Source organism: Liolophura sinensis, chromosome 1, assembly GCF_032854445.1.
Source record: "Liolophura sinensis isolate JHLJ2023 chromosome 1, CUHK_Ljap_v2, whole genome shotgun sequence".
Taxonomy (NCBI): Eukaryota; Metazoa; Mollusca; class Polyplacophora; order Chitonida; family Chitonidae; genus Liolophura; species Liolophura sinensis.
Window position 1 is genome coordinate 20,574,641 of NC_088295.1, and position 20,611 is coordinate 20,595,251.

At 40.1% G+C, this 20,611-nt stretch overlaps 1 protein-coding gene across 1 annotated transcript; it reads left to right on the forward strand.

The window, feature by feature from the left end:
• The first annotated feature begins 856 nt into the window (after nucleotides 1–856).
• LOC135472422 (transcription factor SOX-9-like) lies at nucleotides 857–10,451 on the forward strand. The gene is made up of 3 exons (XM_064751923.1): nucleotides 857–1,312; nucleotides 7,780–8,123; nucleotides 8,251–10,451. The coding sequence occupies exons 1-3, from the start codon at nucleotides 939–941 to the stop codon at nucleotides 8,982–8,984; spliced, it is 1,452 nt and encodes a 483-aa protein (XP_064607993.1). The 5' UTR covers nucleotides 857–938; the 3' UTR covers nucleotides 8,985–10,451.
• The last annotated feature ends 10,160 nt before the right edge of the window (nucleotides 10,452–20,611 follow it).

Sequence of the window (20,611 nt, forward strand, 5' to 3'; positions counted from 1 at the left end):
AAAATGGCAGACTCGAATTAGGCGTAACATTGACGAGTTAAAAAAAACATTAAATAAAATTCGAAGACATTTAAGTTCCTCTTGGGCAACCTATTTTATTCTTCAAATGAGTAACTTATCTGAATTTTATCCCTTTCATTTATTATAGCGATACTATAAACTTGATAGTTGCTGATGTTATTACAGGGTTACAATGACTTGGGGCATATCTGGGCGCCAGGGTCTCTCGTGCATCACCCCCACCCTCCCTGCTGGCGGACACACAAGCAGCCAGACAGCCCACCCGCCCCTCAATCGAGTCCTGGGAACCCAATCCCTTTACCCTGATTTACCATACCCCCGGGCCTTCCACAAAAATCTACTAAACCATCCATGCACATGACAAATGCACAAAAAATGGAGCCGAACTTTTGGGATTTAAGGATAATCTAACAGAGCCACGACGATTACATTTCGGGAGAGCATGGCGACTTCCCCATCACTAAAACTTAGCCCAAGATTTTCGCCCAAGGCCGACCCGCTCTGGTGTTTACGTTTTCCCTTAATTCTCCAAAATTAAAAGCATCCGGTAACTAGGGCTATGCGAAGAACGGTTGTTAAAAATCCCTGGAGCTTTTCCCCATGCAGTTTCGAAAAGTTGAGAAAGTAGTTAAATATATGCATACGCTAGTGTAGCCAGGATGTCCCAACACCGGCACGTCTGCCTGTGGTTTCCATCGCTAGCTACTACACACACGGGGGGCGGGGCTTAGCTCGCAGCTCATTTACATCTGCCAATCACGCGCAAAGCCGTATCATATCGAGGACCCGGGGAGATATAAGACACTTTACGTAGAACCACCTGGTCATACAAGTCTCAGTACACTACTACTATATACTAACATTAGTACTCTACCTTGGACGACTAAATCAGGGACTTGAGTTTACCAGACTTAAGAATGAGTGACTCTGAGGACAGTGTTAGGGGCTCCCCTCTGGCTATGTCACCTCCAGTGCCGCTGGTAGATATGGGGGATGCCGAGCGCGACGAGAAGCCCCTGCTACCTGGCACTCTTAACTTACCTAACCTGGCGGATCCGGAGAAATACCCTCAGCAAATTCAGGAGGCCGTGTCTCAGGTGCTGAAAGGGTACGACTGGTCCCTGGTGCCCATGCCTGTTCGGGCTAATGGAGGAGAGAAGAGAAAACCTCACATCAAGCGGCCGATGAATGCCTTCATGGTTTGGGCACAGGCTGCACGACGGAAGTTGGCTGACCAGTATCCACACCTTCACAACGCTGAACTCAGCAAGACCCTTGGGAAACTCTGGAGGTAAGTTCTACTACCTGTACTACCACGAACAGACTTAGCTTTTCTAGACGCACCAATATCCATGAAGGGGTTCCCTGTCTGGCAGTGTTGACATCAATCCAACGGCCTGCATGGTATGTCTGGGGTATTATTATTTTATTCATATAAGATAAAACGGGTGATTGATAATATACATGTATGTATAAATAAATATATATATTTATATATATATGTATATTTGTTTTGTAATTAATATTGTTGCTTGTTTAGCGAAGGCGATTTTGACAGAGAATATCATCGGTTTTCTACAGGCTGGTAGCATATTATCTTAGATGCGAAGAATGTGTAATTTCGTGCTTTAGTAGATATTCGACTTTATCAGCATAGAGAATGTTAACAATAATTTGTCATTTGTGAAAGTGGGTATGGTGGATATTGGTTTCCCTGAGGCTTGTCGCCACGGCCGTTAGAAGTGACCCGTCAGCCCTGACCCTCCCTGATGATATGGCCAACCCCGGGGCTGTCATCAGATAGGCTCTGATGCTGATATAATACCCTTCTAAAAGCAACCCTATCGAATCAGTGTATGTACCGTAATGTTAACTGGTACTGAGTAACTACTTTCCTTAACACAACAACCCGTCAAAGTTTCGCCCGTACGTCTGCGGAGCCTGATAGAGTCACCCCAAGGTTTAACCTCTCCGATGTATTGGTATCAGAGGTTCTGATCCAATTTCCTGAAAAACTTTTCAACTTTACCCCTCCCGTCATATTAGCTGGCTGTCAAATAAATATGAGAGCTGTAGGCAGATTGGTTTGCAGATGCGGGGTACACGTCATGTTATCCTCTTGACTGCTTGTCCCCACGGTTAGGGGCTCAGCTTGATAACGTACCAGTAAGATCACTACTACATCAACATACGATACTGCTATTAATGTGGCGTTACAGAGCGGTAAATTATAATCGGCTAAAGGTCAATTAAACCAAGAACAGATTTATACTTAGACGGGGTCTTTTGAAAGGAAGCTGTGGTATATCTGTAACTGAAAAATGAGAAATAAGTTTTCCCAAGCTTCTATGTACAAGTCGGAAGTGTATGCTGCATACAAGCGTTCTCTTGTGCAGTATATCCACATTATGTTTGTTTGCCTCCGGACAACAGCATGATATTTTGTCCATATATAATTTCTTTTTAAAGACAGGTCCTTGCGATTCACACAGAACTGTATCCAGAGATTAAGTCCTGTACGATATGTTCATTTTGTGATATTGAAATTTTTTACTGGTGCATAGGATTTTGTTTTCCTTTTTGATCATGAGTTCGGAATGTGAGAGAAATGCTAGCCAGAGGAGATGCAGGCTACAGAGACAGATGAGGAGAATGTTTGTAAGTGGAGTTTGGGGGTCTTGGGAAATCGGACTGAATGATTCAAACCTGAAGAAAAGCCGAGTGTAACTTCCCGACTAGTGCGTGACACTGGCGTACTCTTGCCGGCTATAATGTGTTCCTTCTGCGGCCCTAAGTTTCTATTACTGTTGCTTACACACCGTGTCAGTTTGTCAAGAAGCTTGACGAGTCCTTACCGAGGGGCTTCATTTCCACGATGAGCCATGCAGCTGTGTCGGGTACGACAATATCCCCATGGCTACACATGGTTATCCATCACTTAACTAAATACATATGTAAGACATGCAACAACAGGAAGCATGTCTTCAACAAGATCACACTCCATCACCCAGCAAAACCGTATTTAAAAAAGAAAAGTTTTTTTTTTCGTAAAGAGAAGAAGGGTTACACCGAGTTATAAATTAGATTTTTATTAAAACTCAAACTGACGGGGAAATGACTGGGTGGTTATACATTGGCATGCAGACGCGGGGGAGAGACGAAATGGTGGGGAGCTGTGTGAACCTAGGCTATAGCGACAACAGGTGGTGGAAACATGTGTATGTTGTAATGTATACAGACTTGTAGCAGGGGATGTGGCTTATGGAAAACGATGAATGAAGATAAAGTCCGGCTCTATGTCCCGCATGCTACCTCCTCTCAGGGGACCTCTTATTTCACAGTCCATTACCCATTCGCACACACACATACCCTGGTCCCGTGTGTGAATTAAACAGCACTTTCTTAACGCCGCTCTTGTTAAACCTGTTCTACGCTATCAGATAGACTGATCTTGTGTATCCAGTTATTAGGGAATCCGTTTCATGAATAATGAATTCAAATAACCTAAATAATGTTTTGAGAATTTGAAGGGAAGGGATTTGTCTCATAGGACCATCACTCCATGTGCAAAACATAGACAGGACATCTGGCTATCGTAATTTCAAACATATCTCGTGCTTGATACGAAGTAGTTAGTTTAGTTACAGACATTTCCTAATTCGTTTAGGAAGAAATTTAAAGCAAGTTTGGATGGAACAATCGTCTTTAATTGAATAGATTCTGTGCATTAGCATATACACGTTAAATTTGCTTGTCTCGGAAACATTTATAGAATTATGCCGTTAGGCTTGTTCTTTTTCCCACAACATTTATCAGGAAAATGAACATGATTTATTGTATTTTACATTTTCACAATTTCTTTTCTGCAAACGCTTCACCTAAAATGTTGATATATACTGAGTGTTGTACTCAGACTGGTTTCGGAAGCCTTTTCGATCTGAAAAAACTGCGGGGTATAAGACTTTATAACTTATTGGGTGTGAGCAAAAAATGTTATGAACATGCTTATAATTTATTTCCTGGTATGATTTGCCGAAAATATATCTCCTATTTTATAAACTGAAAATGTCATTGACTGATTGGTGTAGCCGTGCACTGATAATCTTTTACAAATTAAATGCTAGAATTCCAAGTGATGTAGAAAAAATGCGTGAATCTGAATTTTGACGTGGTAATTTCAAAAAATGTGAATCAAATGATTAGAGTAAATGATGAAAAAAATCTGGATGAAAATTGTTGTATGACAGTGTCATCCATCATACGTTATTTGAACTATGGTTATGTGGAAAAATTATAAATTTCTGTAACAAAAAAAAAACAAATCCCAGGGTGCATGTAAGTGAAGAAAATGATTGTGGTGTTATCTCCCTCGGAGTGATTCGTCTGTCACGCATGTCTTTATCAGCTGAGAACACAGAGATGTTTTACACCGTGTATGAAAGAAATAACCTTTGCAAATCGTGTAATAAAGAAAAAAGTTACGACGGCATGGGAAAAACTGAAACCGGTTATCCACTGGGATTAGTTCAGAATCTGAAGTGGAAATGGAGTCTGACTATCAATACGGGAAAAACACAATCACTTTTATCTGGTTGTTAACGGTATCAGTAGTAGCATGTCTGGTGATTTTAAACTGGGTCAATAATATATACTCATGCTATAAAGGTATGGTTATCTCGAGCAGTCTTCTACTTAAGGGTTAAATCTACTGAGAGCTGAGTGCATCGCTCAGGCATTTCCTCTTTCGTCCTGTACAAGCTTGCTCCCCCTAACGATACACGCTACATCTAGCAGTCTGACATCTAGCAGCCTGACTGTAGCGTGTATGGTGACATTGCCAGTCACTAACACCGTCAAGAATCACAGACTTCTTATAACTAGACAAAGGGCGATGAAAACAAAAAAAGTTATGAAAATCTGTATTGTTAGGAGTGTGTCAGTGAGAACGTCTTCTGACCACATTTCACATGATATGGGGCAGACACGTACACCAGATACTTTTGCCCGTGTCTAGTTGATGAGTGTTTTCCTGGACCTGAAGCCGCCCTTTCATATGGTGGAATCCGGTCGAGTTTGCCATCTGTGTGTGATGAGAAGACGAAACCGCCAGAACATGTGTTTACACGGGCGTAAACACCACGGCAATCATTTACAGGACCATCAGCATCGTCATCATCATCATCATCATTGCCAGATACGGCCCACACCATACAGGACTGGAAAACTTACAGGCACTAAACACGTACCCACATCACCCCTTAATGCCCACTGCCCATGATACCAACGGCAGCTGTCAGCTATTGCTGGGCTGCATTTGGCTGAGAAATGACTGAAAAACTGTCAAATATAGTAGCTTTGTAAAACCGCCCTTACGGCAGAGGTACTTTAGTGTCCCCTCCCAAGAGCACTCTTTCAGAAGTTCGAGTCTGATACTTTCAATTGTGGGAACAAAAGCCAGGGTATTAATTTACAGTTCATTCATATCACATCAAGAAAAATAAGTCCCTTTACAAGAAGCTAATATCCTTGTAAGAAACCAATCTGGTTTCTAGCCAGTTCAGGCCGGGGAATATATCAGCGTCCAATGACTCTCGTTCACAAGACGTGTGTGCAGCTCTAAGCTCTCCACGACGGCGTAGAAAACTTCTCTGCATTGTTACATGTCTTTTCATTCAGCAAATCTCACGCCTCAATAAACAAGTGGTTTGGCGAAGGGTTTTAATATTCTACTAACGTACTTAATTTTTTATCGAAAGAAAAAATAATCACGAAGAAAACAAGCCTTAGGCTTCTTACCTGAAGTTCATATTTTTTTACTCCTTTTGTCTTAACGAAATACTACTGTAATGTATAATGAAAATCGCATTTGCAAGGCTGCTTTATGGATGGGTTTTATACATTACAGTGTCACTTTAACGCTGCTCTTTGAAGACAGTCATAAAGCACACGTGGAGACATTTTTTGCTTTTGTGACTTTTGGCCATCCTTCCATAAGTTAATCAGATTTAATTAATCTTTTCATCTTACACGATCTGAAGGAGAAATAGTGTAAACTGCTAGACGCATTGTACCGCGGGAATGGCTGGACGTAGAATGTGATAATAAAACTTAAGGGAAATACACGGCTGATTTTATTTTGCGTTTTTCGGATAACATGTCAAAAACATGTACGCATGCGCAGGTGAATATCATCACAGAAATTAACTTCCATGTGGTGTTTTATTTTAGTCATCGGAATAAGTTTTATAGTGTTAATAGCAACCTGTAAACCATTGTTGCAATAAGTTGAAATCGGCCTTCCGAAATTTAATTATGTTTTAAACTTTTGTTCAAGACGACTCATGGGATCACAGGTAGATAAAAAACATTACAGCTTAGCTAAAGGCTAAAACGTAGATATACCAAATCCGAAAGCCAAAACACAAAGATATGGGCAAGAATTTGTTTGTATCAAGTGATACGTCTAAATTAATAATAGCGTATAAGATATACAGAGAATGCGTGCAATACTGAGAATGAGTCGTTCGCATGGCGGATGGGCAAGCCTGCATATTTTGATAAGCCATCATTGTAGGCGAAAACGCGCTGTTCGGAGGAAAATGTCTTCCTCAGTTGACATATGAATCAGTTTAATTTGTAACAATTTCGCAGTCTTCCTGTCACTTGGGTTGGGGAAACTTGGTTGTTTATCTTCGGAGCAGGGAGGATTGGACATGTCCGCTGATGTGGGGACGCTAAGTAAACCCCGAGACATACCAGAAAAGCATAACACGACTTCCGGGGGGAAAGAAATCTCCATGTGCAAAATGATTATACTTGGGAAAAGCAAAAGTATGTCGGGCGTCACTGCCTTGTGCAGTTTGATCTCCAGGAGCTGTATTTGTTTGCAGTATTTGTTAATAGTATTGTCTCTCCCAATTGAAGGCCAAATAAACAGAATCCTCGGCAAATCCTGATGCGTGACGTCGCCTGTGTCGTATCAATTTTGCCGCATCTTTTTGAAGCCAGGCCACACTTTAGCCAGTCTGGACCGATCGATAACGGCTCATCCTCCGGCCTAGTCCTGTCAACTTCTGGCCCCGTGGCTCCGTCGCACAGGACAATCCCTCAGCCTCAAAACTCTGTTGACCCGCGTGTCGCATGTATTAATACGCGGCTTAGGTAACTTAGTGGCACGTGATGGAAAACATGTCGCCTGCTTTCAAGAGACGAGAAAGGACAGATTTACACGTCACAGAAAACAATGTAGAGCAACAAAGGGGTGTCGATACACCGTCTTGACTAGTTGGTGACAATTCCCATCGCAATTGTTTTTCAGATGTAGAAAATATCTTTTATAATTCTCAAGAGTATCATGGATCCAAAATACACTGCTTAAGCGCTGGTGAAGGCAGGACAATATCTGCCTTAAGCCCTGAAATCTTGTTCAGGAGCATGTGGTTGCCACACGCCATCATCAAATTAAACCCATCCCGCCCATGCCAAGGAATGTGCCCAATGTGGTCTTCCTCCTAGGGGTTTGGTTCATCCACACCCATCAAAGAAATAACCCACAACACTCATTAGCCCTAATTATGGTTAACTCTGGTATGCCTTTTTCTACATTTTTTGCAGAGTGTTTAATGAAACATCTCAAAATGGTTTACACGTCAGTTAGAACTATACAGCACCCCTGAAGCTTGTGTCTTTAACTCGATGCTATGTTTATATTTAAGAATTTTGCATTGAAGGTAATCATGAACCTCTTACTAATTTCAGGTTGTTGAAAGAGGACGAAAAGAAGCCATTCATAGATGAAGCGGAACGTCTGCGTGTCCAACACAAGAAAGACTACCCAGATTACAAGTACCAACCGCGGCGGCGAAAGCCACTGAAGGGAGCGGGGAACAGTGTGGGAGACGGGAACTCTGTGTCCTCATCTTCTGTGATGTTCAAGACCCTCCAGGACAACTCTCCATCCTCTACCCTTAGTGACGGCGAATGTTCCAGCGACTGTTCTAGCCAAACCACCAGTAACCATGGTCCCCCAACACCACCTACCACCCCGAACCAACACGACAAATGCAGCATGGAACGCTCCAGAGCACGGGTTGTTCACCCAGGTAAGCCTTGAAACTAAAATTGTGTGATACCAGTCTTTTTCGAGCTGTGATAAAAATTTCAAATTAAAATTTTGTTTGTACCACATGTCTGCCATTACTAAATTTATGCTACTTTATCTTTGCACAGGTCATCGTCAAGCTCAGCCTATCGACTTCAGTCGGGTTGATATGCACCAACTGAGCACAGAAGTTATCAGCATGGACAACCTAAATGATGACGAGCTTGACCAGTACCTACTGCCGAACGGTGCACCAAATCCTTACCATCCACTGAACAGCCAAGCTGCCAACCAAGGAGATCCCAATTATCCAGCTTTCAGTTACGGTCCCACATCTTCCACCCAGACGACCTGGGCTTCACCGTACCGAGTCTCCAGTGGAGTGCCGTCGTATGCCATGTCATCTATGAACAACAACAACAACATTCCACCTCACTACGAGATGTCCCACCAGCACTCGCCGCCACAGGCTCCACCTCAGCAGCAGTCCCCACCCCTGGCTCACATGAACTCTTCTCTTCCTTCCAACGCTCATGGTACTTACCAGGGCTCAAACCAGTGCAAATACAGAGACCTTGACCATCCTGTCAAACTGGAGCACCTGTCGCCACACCACGAATCCTACAACCGAGAAAATCACACCTACGATGTCCCCACAACACAGAGGTTCGATGTAGACAGTAGCCAAACCTCGCCCACCCAATATTCACCAAACAACGTACCAAATAGCTTTTTAGGGCACAGTTTGCCAGTGAACGGCGCTCCTCCGCCAGCCTACCCTTTCATGGGACTTCCAATGCCGAAACCAATGTTCAACGCCATCTCTGTGACAGCTGACCAGCAGTGGGACCGCTACACGTGAGACCGCTATAGATGTGCACAATACCAGGCACTGCTCATCGCGCTAAAAACTATACACTCGCCATTGACTGGAACTGTCACCATAGATCTCAGAACAATATGGACTATCGGGCCTGGGCCATTGGAACCCTATTTTGCCGAGTCATGCCTTGTTCCAGTGTCACAGATACACCAATACAACATCCGGGTTGAAGCCTTCAGATGATTTCATAGTGCTCAAATATAAACCATATGTGCCATCGAATGGACGAAAACTCTTGATCGTGCCTTGATTATGCAACTCTTGTGATTTCTGGCTTGCAAATTATACACCCAGAGACATATTTTAAAGTATTGTTTGATACCTGTATTTCACCGACGTGCTATCTTGGACAGAGTTAAACGTTGGTGGGCCTAGGTGACAGAAAGGGTCCTGAGAACCTCTCATAGCACGTGGTAAATTGGGGTTTATTTAGAAGCCTTGCAGAGAAATCTTATATATTAAAGGTGCTATTTTATGGAGCGTCTGAGTTGATAACATGCAGGAAATGGCGAACTAGCGGACAATCTGGACACATTTAATGAGGTTGATAAAACAATCGGCTAGACAAGAGGCAATGTGGTTATACTTTAGTACTGTAGTATCTGGCCAGTCGGCTGACTAAGCCACAGAGCAGCGGGAAATGGTGCCGCGGGTCAGTACTGGCAGGCCCAACTGCGGCTTCATCACATAGCAAAATAGACCAGTAAATTAGCTCAGTTTGTTTAGACATTTTGTGTAAGTTTTGTATTTGTGTTCACGAAAATTCATTTTCTTTAAAAAGCCGAACAAGTGGAGAAGTTGTTAATGTACATAGTGTATAGGCTAGATAGAGTGGCTGAATGAGGTCAGTTCGGACAGCCTTCTCTTCTGACGCTATCATACCCAGCTACCACACGCACGACGCAGGCCCCCGGCTATCCTTATCTGCTTCTCTCTTAGATATACGATTTAGTTCGAAAGCTTTGTTCCGCTCGGGTAATGCTATTGTTTTAATTATGTGTCAAGCCCCCATGACAATAGCCCGCTCTAAGAGCCACGTTACAGCCTCGGTGATTGGGTGATGTCCTGGTACAGCTAAAATTTCTGTTACTAACGGCGGTATAACTCAATCATCCTGCGCACTTTACCACCGAGACAGTCCCAGTGTAACTTGTAACTGGCAGTGTCCACCGAATATCTCACTATTTCCCGGTGCTATATTTTAATACTGACTAAAATTTGAGTCATCGAAATTTCTGAAGCGTGATTCACTATTGTGAGATATGACAAACCTGGTTAGCCCTTATAGCAATACGTCCGCAGTGTGTGACATTTACCATACATCGAGAAGAGCCTTAACAACTTGATATTATTTATTTTTTGAGACTCCGAAAAGTCAATCTATGCAAACTATACCCAAAACATTTATTGTAAATAACCATTGTGTCAATTGATAACTTTATCTATTTGTAATTGAATGTAATATTTTATTGTTTTGTAAGGATTTTTGTAGATAAATATATCTGATTCTTTGAAACAATATTTTTGTTTACTTTCCTCTTACATGAGCTTACTGCTTCTATATTTGGTTTGTATGTGGAAAATGACCCCAAGGAGTACAACTGAATTCAAGCCAAATATTTTAATTGGGATAAAACGCTCCCAGTTAAATACATTGAGGGCATAAAAGCCTTCATTATCCTTCCGATCGAATATCCAAACAAGAAAGGCCGTGAAACATATATATGTCTTGTGACGAAATCGCTTTAAGGTAATATACGAAAGAGTTTCTACACACACATCATACTTTATTCTCATGTACATGTACATTTACGTGTATCGGCATGGGAAGAACACTTTTTCATCAAACAAAATTTAATTATAAGCAAAATGACAAATGAGCAAACTATGTCAATCGCTGAGTTTCTAACACTTTAAATGACCTCTGTACATGGACCCGCTCTTAACTTCTACCGTTCTTTCAGGCGCTGATCAATTGAGCAGACAGTATATATATATACTTTTCAATATCGATGCGCCAATGTAAATGCTAAAAAAAGCAGCATAATGAATATTCCCGATTTCTTTTGAAACTTGCTAAATGGGATTTATTGCTTTCTAAGAACAGAATTTTGAGTAGCTAATTAAGACGACTATTTAATTATACTGCATACCTGCGGACGACATCTCCTTTTATATATTTATATACATGAATATAGTGGCTAAATAGGAAGAAAGAATTCCGATGCAACCATATAAGCTAGAAATGACATATAAACTGACGCTAGACATATATAAGCAAAAATTAAAAGGCAAAAAACACCTCTTTTCGGATAAATATTGCTGACTTCAGTTAGCAATTTAAATGTGGTGAAGTACAATGCAATTTAAGACGAATAGTGAACATTACTGAAGTTTTTAAAAAGTTAAGGAAAAAACAAGTTTCTGGTGAGCTAAAAACGATTTTAACAAAGATTGCGCCAGAAAATACACTCATATAGACTAAGAAACACGTAGCCATACACATTTTCACTGACTGATTAAAAGCAGTTTTCTGACAGACAGTAGTTTTACAGGGCGCCTTACGCGGGCGTTGATCTGCATGTTCAGGGACAACACGCATGCATTGGCTGCATCCGAAGACGTTCAGCATGTAAGGCATTCTCCCTGACAGTTACAATCTAACGAAGAGGTCGTCCGATTTGGATAAACATAATCCAGAAACCCACCTAGATGTCTTTCTCTTGAAAGCTTTGAACCATTCCAAGTCTCGAGTCACTTCATAGATTTGTTCAAAATGTCACGAGGGTGAAGCGACATAAGTTTGGCTTTGTATTACGTCAGAAGTTGCAACTCGAATTCGACACATTTTTTTTGTCTGTAATTAACCTATACATGCAGATACTACATATCACAGTCATATCTACCGTCATATTTAATAACAATAGGTTTTTTATTGACAAAAAGACGTGTTGACTTCGTGTTGTGGATTTTAAAAAGTTTTCAATATGAGCAAGTTAGAATGGGTACATGTTTTGTATCAGTCTTAAATGTCACATAACTCAATGAATATTGATATAACAGCATCTGGTGAGTATAAGAAACAAATTATATATTTTTTAAAATGTTCTTATACTATTACATTTGAAATATATTTCGGGACTTCTTGTAATGAATGAATGAAAATTTCCCAGTCCATGTTTATAGCGATAAACAACTGGTGTTGGCATAAATTTATTTTTCCATGCATATTGATATGCATTTGTCCATGCACACAGACATATATCAACCTTGTAACGGGTGGTCAAGAGCAACCATTTTAATACTAACTCATGGAAGTACATAATTATATCGCACTGATACAATTAAGCATCTGATGTATAACTGCATGCTTGTAGAGGTATGTAATGGTACCTATTCAGGTATCAGTCACTTTTATCATGTAATTATACATTAGCACGTGTATCCCTGCATAGGTATTGTAAAATATAACACATTTTTATAATGTTGAATTATAGATATATTTGAAATATTTTACGGTTTATACATTTTCTATTCAGCATCGTAGACTCTGGGAAGATTTAGTTCCATTGTGACAATACCGTGCAATCATTAGCGTATAGAGGATACCTTTGTTTATATGCGGCTTGTACAAAGAACATTCTCCATGGTACATATTTTCTGGCAAAACATACATTACGTAAAACACGGGTTATGAAAATGGGTTACTCTTATCAGGTGAAGAAAAGGGAAATAAATTCTTTTTATTTATTGATTTATTTAATTTATTATTTTACCTAACATACGCCATAAGCCGGGGATACTCGGATATGCCAGCGCTGTGACAACCAAACAGGTTTACCTTAGTGACTATTACGGCATCTCGTCCATATACATGTAGTTAGTGGGAAACATTCCGACACCCGAAATTTACAAAAGAAACTTTGGTAGATGGATACGAAACATCACTCATTGATATATGAAATTTAAATGAGTTGCGTTAGGTGGTCAATGTCTGAGATGCAGTGGCTGATCAATATATACTTCTGATTTTCACGCACACACCAAAAACGGTTGATGGTTTTAAAATGGACATAATTATTAAAATGTAGCAAAAGGCATTAAATGGTTAATATATCGTGTACCGAGCCGTGGTGTACATTCGTGTACACACGGAATGCGTGCTGGCGATACGGGCCATCCGATCTGGGTGCCGTGCTGACAAAGGCTTGAATAAACGGTCAAGCGGATATCCTGAGACAGGACATATGTACGAAGTATGGCGTTTTTCCGTCGGACATTGCCAGAGCAATTATGTACATGCTAGGAAATATTCTGTACACATGTAAAACCCATGTGACCTCTTTCACAAAATCTCACATTTTGATCACAGGCTGAATTAAACTTGATATACTATAAAATTATACATTAAAAGTTTAAATTTTGTCCCTGACGTTTAGGAAAATGTAATCTGTTATAGCCGTTTTACTCATTTTGAGACAAAATGTATTACAAAATAGTTTCCATAAATACCTGTAAATGATACTGCTAAGAATCTTTGTCTATATGTTATTTACACACACATGTACTACAACGGATTCTAATATTGAATACTGATATAAACCTCGTTATTATTCATTTATACGTGAAATGATATGATTTCGTTAACGGCTGTGTTAAGAGACAGTTTAAATCGTTAAGCACCAATCAGGTTAAGACATATATTATGTCGTTAAACACTAAAAAAAGTAAGACACGTTTTATACTTCATGTAATTCCACACTTGTTGTTAGAGTATATGGGAAGTACGTTGAATTCATCATTTCTTTACACGTTTTAATCATTATTTCTCTACATTATTTAGACAAAATTATAAATAATTTACAGAATATTTTATTCTTAAGTTGGAATACCGTAATTACATTCTCCGTAAAAAAAATATCCAGTTGCATTTCGATGTCCGTTTAGTGGGAAAATCAGTTTAATAAGCTACATAAATGGATTCCTATTTATTTTGGGGGATTTTTGTTGTGTTTTTTTTCATTTTGCGAATGTTACATGACTTTATATCAAAATTATATTTTTTCAGCAAGGTGTTAAAATAGCGATACCACAAAACAAACACGGATTTTGCTGACAAATGACCCCTTCCCATGCAAATGCAATTGTCGAGTTGACAGTGCATGACTGTCGGGAAATTCCAAGAATATACATATCGCGCCTCGGTTCGCTTATTCGTCTCTGCCGTATACTAGATCTGTATAGCTTACGTCCACAGGACAGACAATGATTTGACTGTGTTCTACCTATCATAGTCAAGGGCAGGTTTAACCGTGTATGGCTATGAATCATTGGGAACAGTTTAACACATTAAGTGTTGGGGGTAGAAAATCGACAACTCCGTTTTCCCAAGTGGACAACTTTGTTTACCAGATTAAGACCATATAGCTTAATTACACCCATCAGCAGGCCCCAAATGCACGCATAACGACTGACGTTCAGAAGGGAAGCGTTTATTTTACAGTTTATTGCTTTGAAAAGTTCTGCCGCCAGGTAGGAGAGTAGAACGAGATAGACACGAAAAAGGCATAAAGATTACAGCTATGAAAGTTTATTGAGACAAGACGAGTTTGCGTTTGTCAGCCAACAAGCTACTCCTAGAAATAAAGAGGGCTCTGTGTAACGGGTAATGAATGAAGCTGAGAATCTGCTGTCGTACACACCGCTCAGCTTCGGCATTACACGTGCTCTACAGTTAGTTTAATTTATAAAAATAACTGAAACACGGGCTGCTAAAACGGTCCACACATGCATGTTACTTGTTTCCTTGGAATCAGGCGACACAAAACAGATATCTTACCAATGCGAATGTTATCAAACTGAAAAAAATCGACACATGCGATGCTAAGATCGAGTTGATCAGCAAAGAGTATATAGTCGCGTTTCCTCTGAATATTTATGATTACATTGTTACGTACATCCACAACACGAAAACAGCTATAGAATAGTGCTGAAACTCGTTTGAACTGGTTATTGTATTGATAGTATTATGTTGTCATTTTTGTCCGAGCCTTTGTAGTTTGGTAAATACAGAAATTCAACTTTTTGTTTTATTCTTACTTTGGTTTTCTTGCAGTGGTAAAACCAAAATCTACATTACTAAAAGTTAAGAAACAACATAAAAGAGGAAAGAAAAACGGCGGAGGTCGGAAGGCTGCTGTAACGCGAAGAGGTTTGTAACAATTTAAAGAATGTCAGAATATTAGCCCTGTAGTGTGAGTACAGTGAGACAGAGGCAGAGTAATACAAGGACAGGCGACTCAACAAACGTAAACACGAGCGCTGAGCTAAGAGGCGCTCCGAGTCGCTCCAAGATGACAGGGCTGCGCATGTACGCCATTATACGTTCTACATGGGATCTGCGGGCTGACCACAAGCTCCCTCCATTCATAATGCGGTAGAAACAGCCAATTAACTTGACCCGACCGGCCGCGCAGAATTGCTGAGGGGGAAAAGCCAAGAAGAACAGAAATGTTGACGACGACCCCGAACTAACGGACCTTAAGCCAAAACCTGAGCAGACTGCATGCAAGGGTAAAGGGTGCAATTTGAACAGAACACACAAGAGCGAATTAAAGCGACTAAAATCTAAGAAACTAAGAAATCTAAGAAATTTATATGAATAAATTTGCATATTCTTCTCAAATTCCATTAATAAGTTCAGAGACAACGTCAAACAACAGACGACGCTCCACCTAATCTTTCAGGGTTTAATAGAACATGCATGTGCAATTAGCCTGTCAAATCGGCATCGGAGATTGCAGATAGGCCAGTATTCTTGTATTTTGCATACACAGACTTCAAACGTTCTCTGGGAATGTTAGTTGCTGGGTGGGAAAGTAAATTACATTAAAACATTGAAAAGCACTTATTGGGATTTAATCTTGTCTGAAGTGAAACTATGTTATTCTCCCACGCGATAGGGCAGTCATGTTCACGTATTGTCAGTTAGACAAAACGGTGACTGGAGATACAACTGATTTATTTAAATGAATGAAGTTTTGAGTAACTAGAAGACAAGTTTTAAATAAGGGCGCTTCTATTAGACTAATATCATGAGCAAATGGAAGGTATGTAACAGAGCTGCAAATTAGCACATTTCCCCTGGAATTCCTGTGACCCTCAACAACTTGACGCACGACAACGTAAAAGCTTTCGGGTTTTTTTTCTCTTCGTGTTTTTCTGTAGCAACTGTCGGTGTCGTCTTGTATCATCTCGTCAAGATGTTTGTTTTCTTTTTTGTCTCCGGCTGGGAGACGACTTTAGCGCGGCATGCGTGACCAGTGGCAGCGGGTGTGGACTGAACAGTGAAGTCATATTCACGTAACCGCCATGGCTATACATGTAGACAAACGAGGCTGATCGACAGTGACTGGTGTTGACGCTTGCCAATCGCAACCCTTCTTTCCAGAACGTTATATAGCGCTGTATGATTCAGAGAGCGGGAATACATCTTCGGCTGTGACAGGGTGACAAGATAACCTGTCAACAATTTTCGATGTTTGTTACCGTCATGGGGCCATCTTACGTCTCTGCGATGTGACCCCTGGAGATCAGAAGCTACAGATTTATGGTTAGCTGGAAACGGGCAAAAACCACACTCAAAGATTTTTATGGCAGCTCATTTATTTAACAGAGCCATTATATGTGGGGTTGGTTGACATCCCCAAATGCGCTAAACCAACACATCCGAAGGTTTAGTTCAGTATACGTTATCGTTTGTACAGGTAAAAAGTGTTTTATATGTCTTACATTTATTTATTTTAATGGTGTTTCACGCCGTACTCATAAAAATTTCACTTATTATATACAACGGTGGCACTGCAGCATTATTGTGCGGGGAAACCGCGCAGAACCCGGCGAAAAATTACTTATGTTATGCCAATAGCCAAATCTTTGCCTCGGATATTCTCTGATTGAACGATTGCTGAGGATTAAACATTGTGCAATTATATGAATGATAAGTGCAGTTAGTTATGGTTACGAAATATGACCGATATGATTGCCTCGTACACAGTGGTTATAATAGAAGACCTTAACGCTGTAGTTCCACATGCTCGAAATGAAGATACTTTGTTGGGTTGCAGACAGTAAACGTGCACCATATAGTGTTTTCCTCTCATTTAATATGTTTATCCATTGGATCTTACTACCTGCAAGTCGACAAAACTGAAGATATCCCGCAAATTCACCACAGTTGTAAAGAGGCACAGCTGCAAAATATTTCATTCCAGATGTATCGTACTCTGAGAGAATCTCATCTTCTGAAGTGGCTGAGTTCACGTTATTTTGTATCAAATTTATATTATATAATATATATAATAATAATATATATATTATATATATAATTACATATAACATATATAATATTTATAAATTTATAAATCCGGCATGTACTGGCTGTTTCACGCTCTATACTCAAGAATATTTCACTTGTATGACGGCGGTCAACATTAGAGTGGTAGGAAACCAGACAGAGCCCGGGTGAACCTCACTGTGAGTTCAAGTCCAGCGCAAGCAGGATTCCTCTCAGGGCGATAGTATGTGGAAAAATCTAGTGTGAAAAGCAATGAAATAAATAAATAAATAAGCCAACGAAATTTTCAGAATCAAATGTTATGTTTCATCTAACCATATTTCTGCAACATTCGTTAGTGCTTTGTAACTAACCCCGTTCAAAACATGGCACGGTCCAGAGTACTCATAGAAAACAATATTGAAATTAAGTACGCCTATGTCAGTGCCATGTAGATCTATTTATTTATTTTATTGATTTGATTTGTGTTTTACGGCGTAATCAAGAATATTTCACTTATACGACGGGGGCCAGCCATATGGTCGGAAGGAAATGGGTCAAGAAGATCTACTTCAGATGCACGATATCATGCCTTGTACATGTATATACTGTTTTCGCGGCTTCGGATTGGGTTAATTCGCCAGACATTTCTATTTCTTTCTTTGGATTTGGTCAGTTTGCCAGACATTTCTATTTCTTTCTATTTATTGAATACTATTTATAGTCATTTGCATAGCCTATGTAACAGATTGTCGTGTAATACAACAACGCCTATTCTGAATGATTGGTTCTACGCGTCACACCCAAAGTGTGAAGCGCGGCCGTCTTTTTATACGGACACTTCAACCACAAAACACGAGACTGATAAGAGAATGATACATGATGGGCGTGTACTGCAAAGGCTGTCTCTCAGCTAATCTTTGTTTGGGATATGCTGGCTAAACAGAACTGAAAATCGCTGCCGTTTTGTTTATGAATGAGCTGGTCAAACACCGGCTTTATGTCTCTGTACATTTGAAACACTGTCTATTTTCCTTAAGATAAAAAAAGCAAAACTTGCAAGTATACAAAATAAGTAGCCACTATCTGCGGGCTAAACGTCAGCTTTCGGAAAAATGTAACAGGTATTCAATTGGTTTTGTTCCGAGTACAAAAACTTATAGGAATGTCTTAGTCATGAACAAATTGTGTGATTTCCTTTTTTGTGTAACGATGGAAAGACACGATTTCTTGCCTTTTACTTATGCAATATGGCGCTGGTTGTGTTGACTAAAAACAGTGTTACGGGGGCGGGTGGTTTTGTTTAGACGTGCTTTGTATGTTATATCATTCATGTGCTGATATTGGCCTAAATTAATCACGACTATATGGACAGTTACCTTTATAGTGAGAGATAAATACATTCAATGCCGAGGCAATGATATGGAGAGCTACAGATTCTTTTGAAACTACCCCGTTTCTGAGTTTCAGTGAAATACAATTCAGTTATCGTGCAAAAAATTTACCGTAGAAAAGTTATTTCTTGAGTGCAAATAAGCCGAGTAGAATTTATATATAGGGATCATTTTAAATGCAAGGATGGGTATCTTGGTTAACCTGTCCTATATAGCGGCCATAGAGATCTAAACCTGTATTGGTTGAACACTGGCAGTTTGCACTTGAGGGAGAAGGGCGAAGAAATCTTGGGAGAAATTCAATACACCTATGTCAGCAAAAGTTGGATTACTGGTTGGACGTACATGCACAGTCAACCACTGGGTACAATTTCCACATCTACATTTAACTTGGGCCCAGTTCACATTGACCGATGAAAAACGGATCGATTTATATTTGAAGAATTTTTTTATACAGTAAAATGTGTTTATAACATTGGATTCTACACGGTGGCCTTTTGTGACATATTGTGACCATGCAGTGACGTCACAAGCATCACGGTTTTGCCTGTTAACACACATAACTGCAAAATTCCGTGATAAAAATATATACATTTTTTGTACACTTTAGAGATATATAGATGTAATTGCCAAATGGACATTGAAACGATCTATTTTAGGGGAAAATGCGGATATGACGCCGCTGATATACACCCATGCACTGCATCCCAAAACACCACGGACAAATTCCATGTTTTAAAGGGCATTTTCACAACTCGGTCAGAAAGATTCTATTTGAAAAAATCGGCCTGTTTTCCGGGAGATTGTTTCATCTGACATACATATTCTTCATTTAGTGTTTTATTCGCCTTTAAGGTCGTGCATGTTAGTTACTAAACACAAAATTGCCATGAAACTATGCTTGTAACTGCAAGAGCTTAAAACCCATTCTTTGATTCTCCCAGTACCCGTATATGCACCATGCACGAGTTAATGGAATAGGGAGGAAAATACTGTGCCGTTATCATTATCATTAGAACGTGTTTCCAATGAAATGCTGACCGCTTTATCTCAGACATTTTCTGCACAATAATTTTGTTTTCAATGGTTCCCCTTCGGCTGAGTATAGTGCAAGTTTTCATGTCATGATGGTAGATATTATGATTCTCAGCCTCTCTGACAGAACAGGCGTCTGCATGGTAGAGCCATTCCGCCAAAAACATAGTACAAACATTCTACATTTCCTCTCCACCCATATTAACAGGCAGTGAAACACATGTGCTTGTATGTACATATATACATGACTGTATGCCTGTATGCTCGTATTTTTTTCAGTCATACATATGACGAGGAGGAGACAATATGTTTATACTTATACTGTGTGTTCTTGTGGCAGCCATGCCGCCTAAGTGCTGCCGCCACTGAAGTATCATGCCGAGGACACCAACCATGAAACCCCACCCAGTTACATTATCCTGACGCCGGGCCAACCTGTCCGGTTTCCTTGTTCTAGCCTCTCAGTTCTAAGCGCCAAGCGAGGTAGCAACAAGTGCCATTTTAAAACTCCTTGGTATGGCCCGACCCGGCTTTGAAAACTGCGTGTATATCTAACTGAGTCGGATGTAATGCCTACAAGATCGACCGTCTTTCCTGCTTCACTGAAAATTCATGAACGCTTCTCTCTTGTATGTTACCAGTTTTATTTGCTACTTATGTATTATTTCATAGCTGTTCCTTTGGTGTTTTAAGCTGTATTGGCAATGGATCTTGCGATTATCCACATGGAACGTCACTTTATGGACTACGAGTGGAATACGAATGCATGTCGCACTTCATGAATTCCGTTCCAGATGTCTAGAGATGCGGCGGTAACAACATTTATGCAAAATATTTTAAGG

Bases quoted from the DNA above. Each gene is read 5' to 3' on its own strand.
- LOC135472422 (XM_064751923.1), top strand. From the start codon at position 939: ATGAGTGACTCTGAGGACAGTGTTAGGGGCTCCCCTCTGGCTATGTCA. The intron at 1,313-7,779 runs GTAAGTTCTACT...TACTAATTTCAG, and splicing joins ACCCTTGGGAAACTCTGGAG to GTTGTTGAAAGAGGACGAAA. The intron at 8,124-8,250 runs GTAAGCCTTGAA...ATCTTTGCACAG, and splicing joins AGCACGGGTTGTTCACCCAG to GTCATCGTCAAGCTCAGCCT.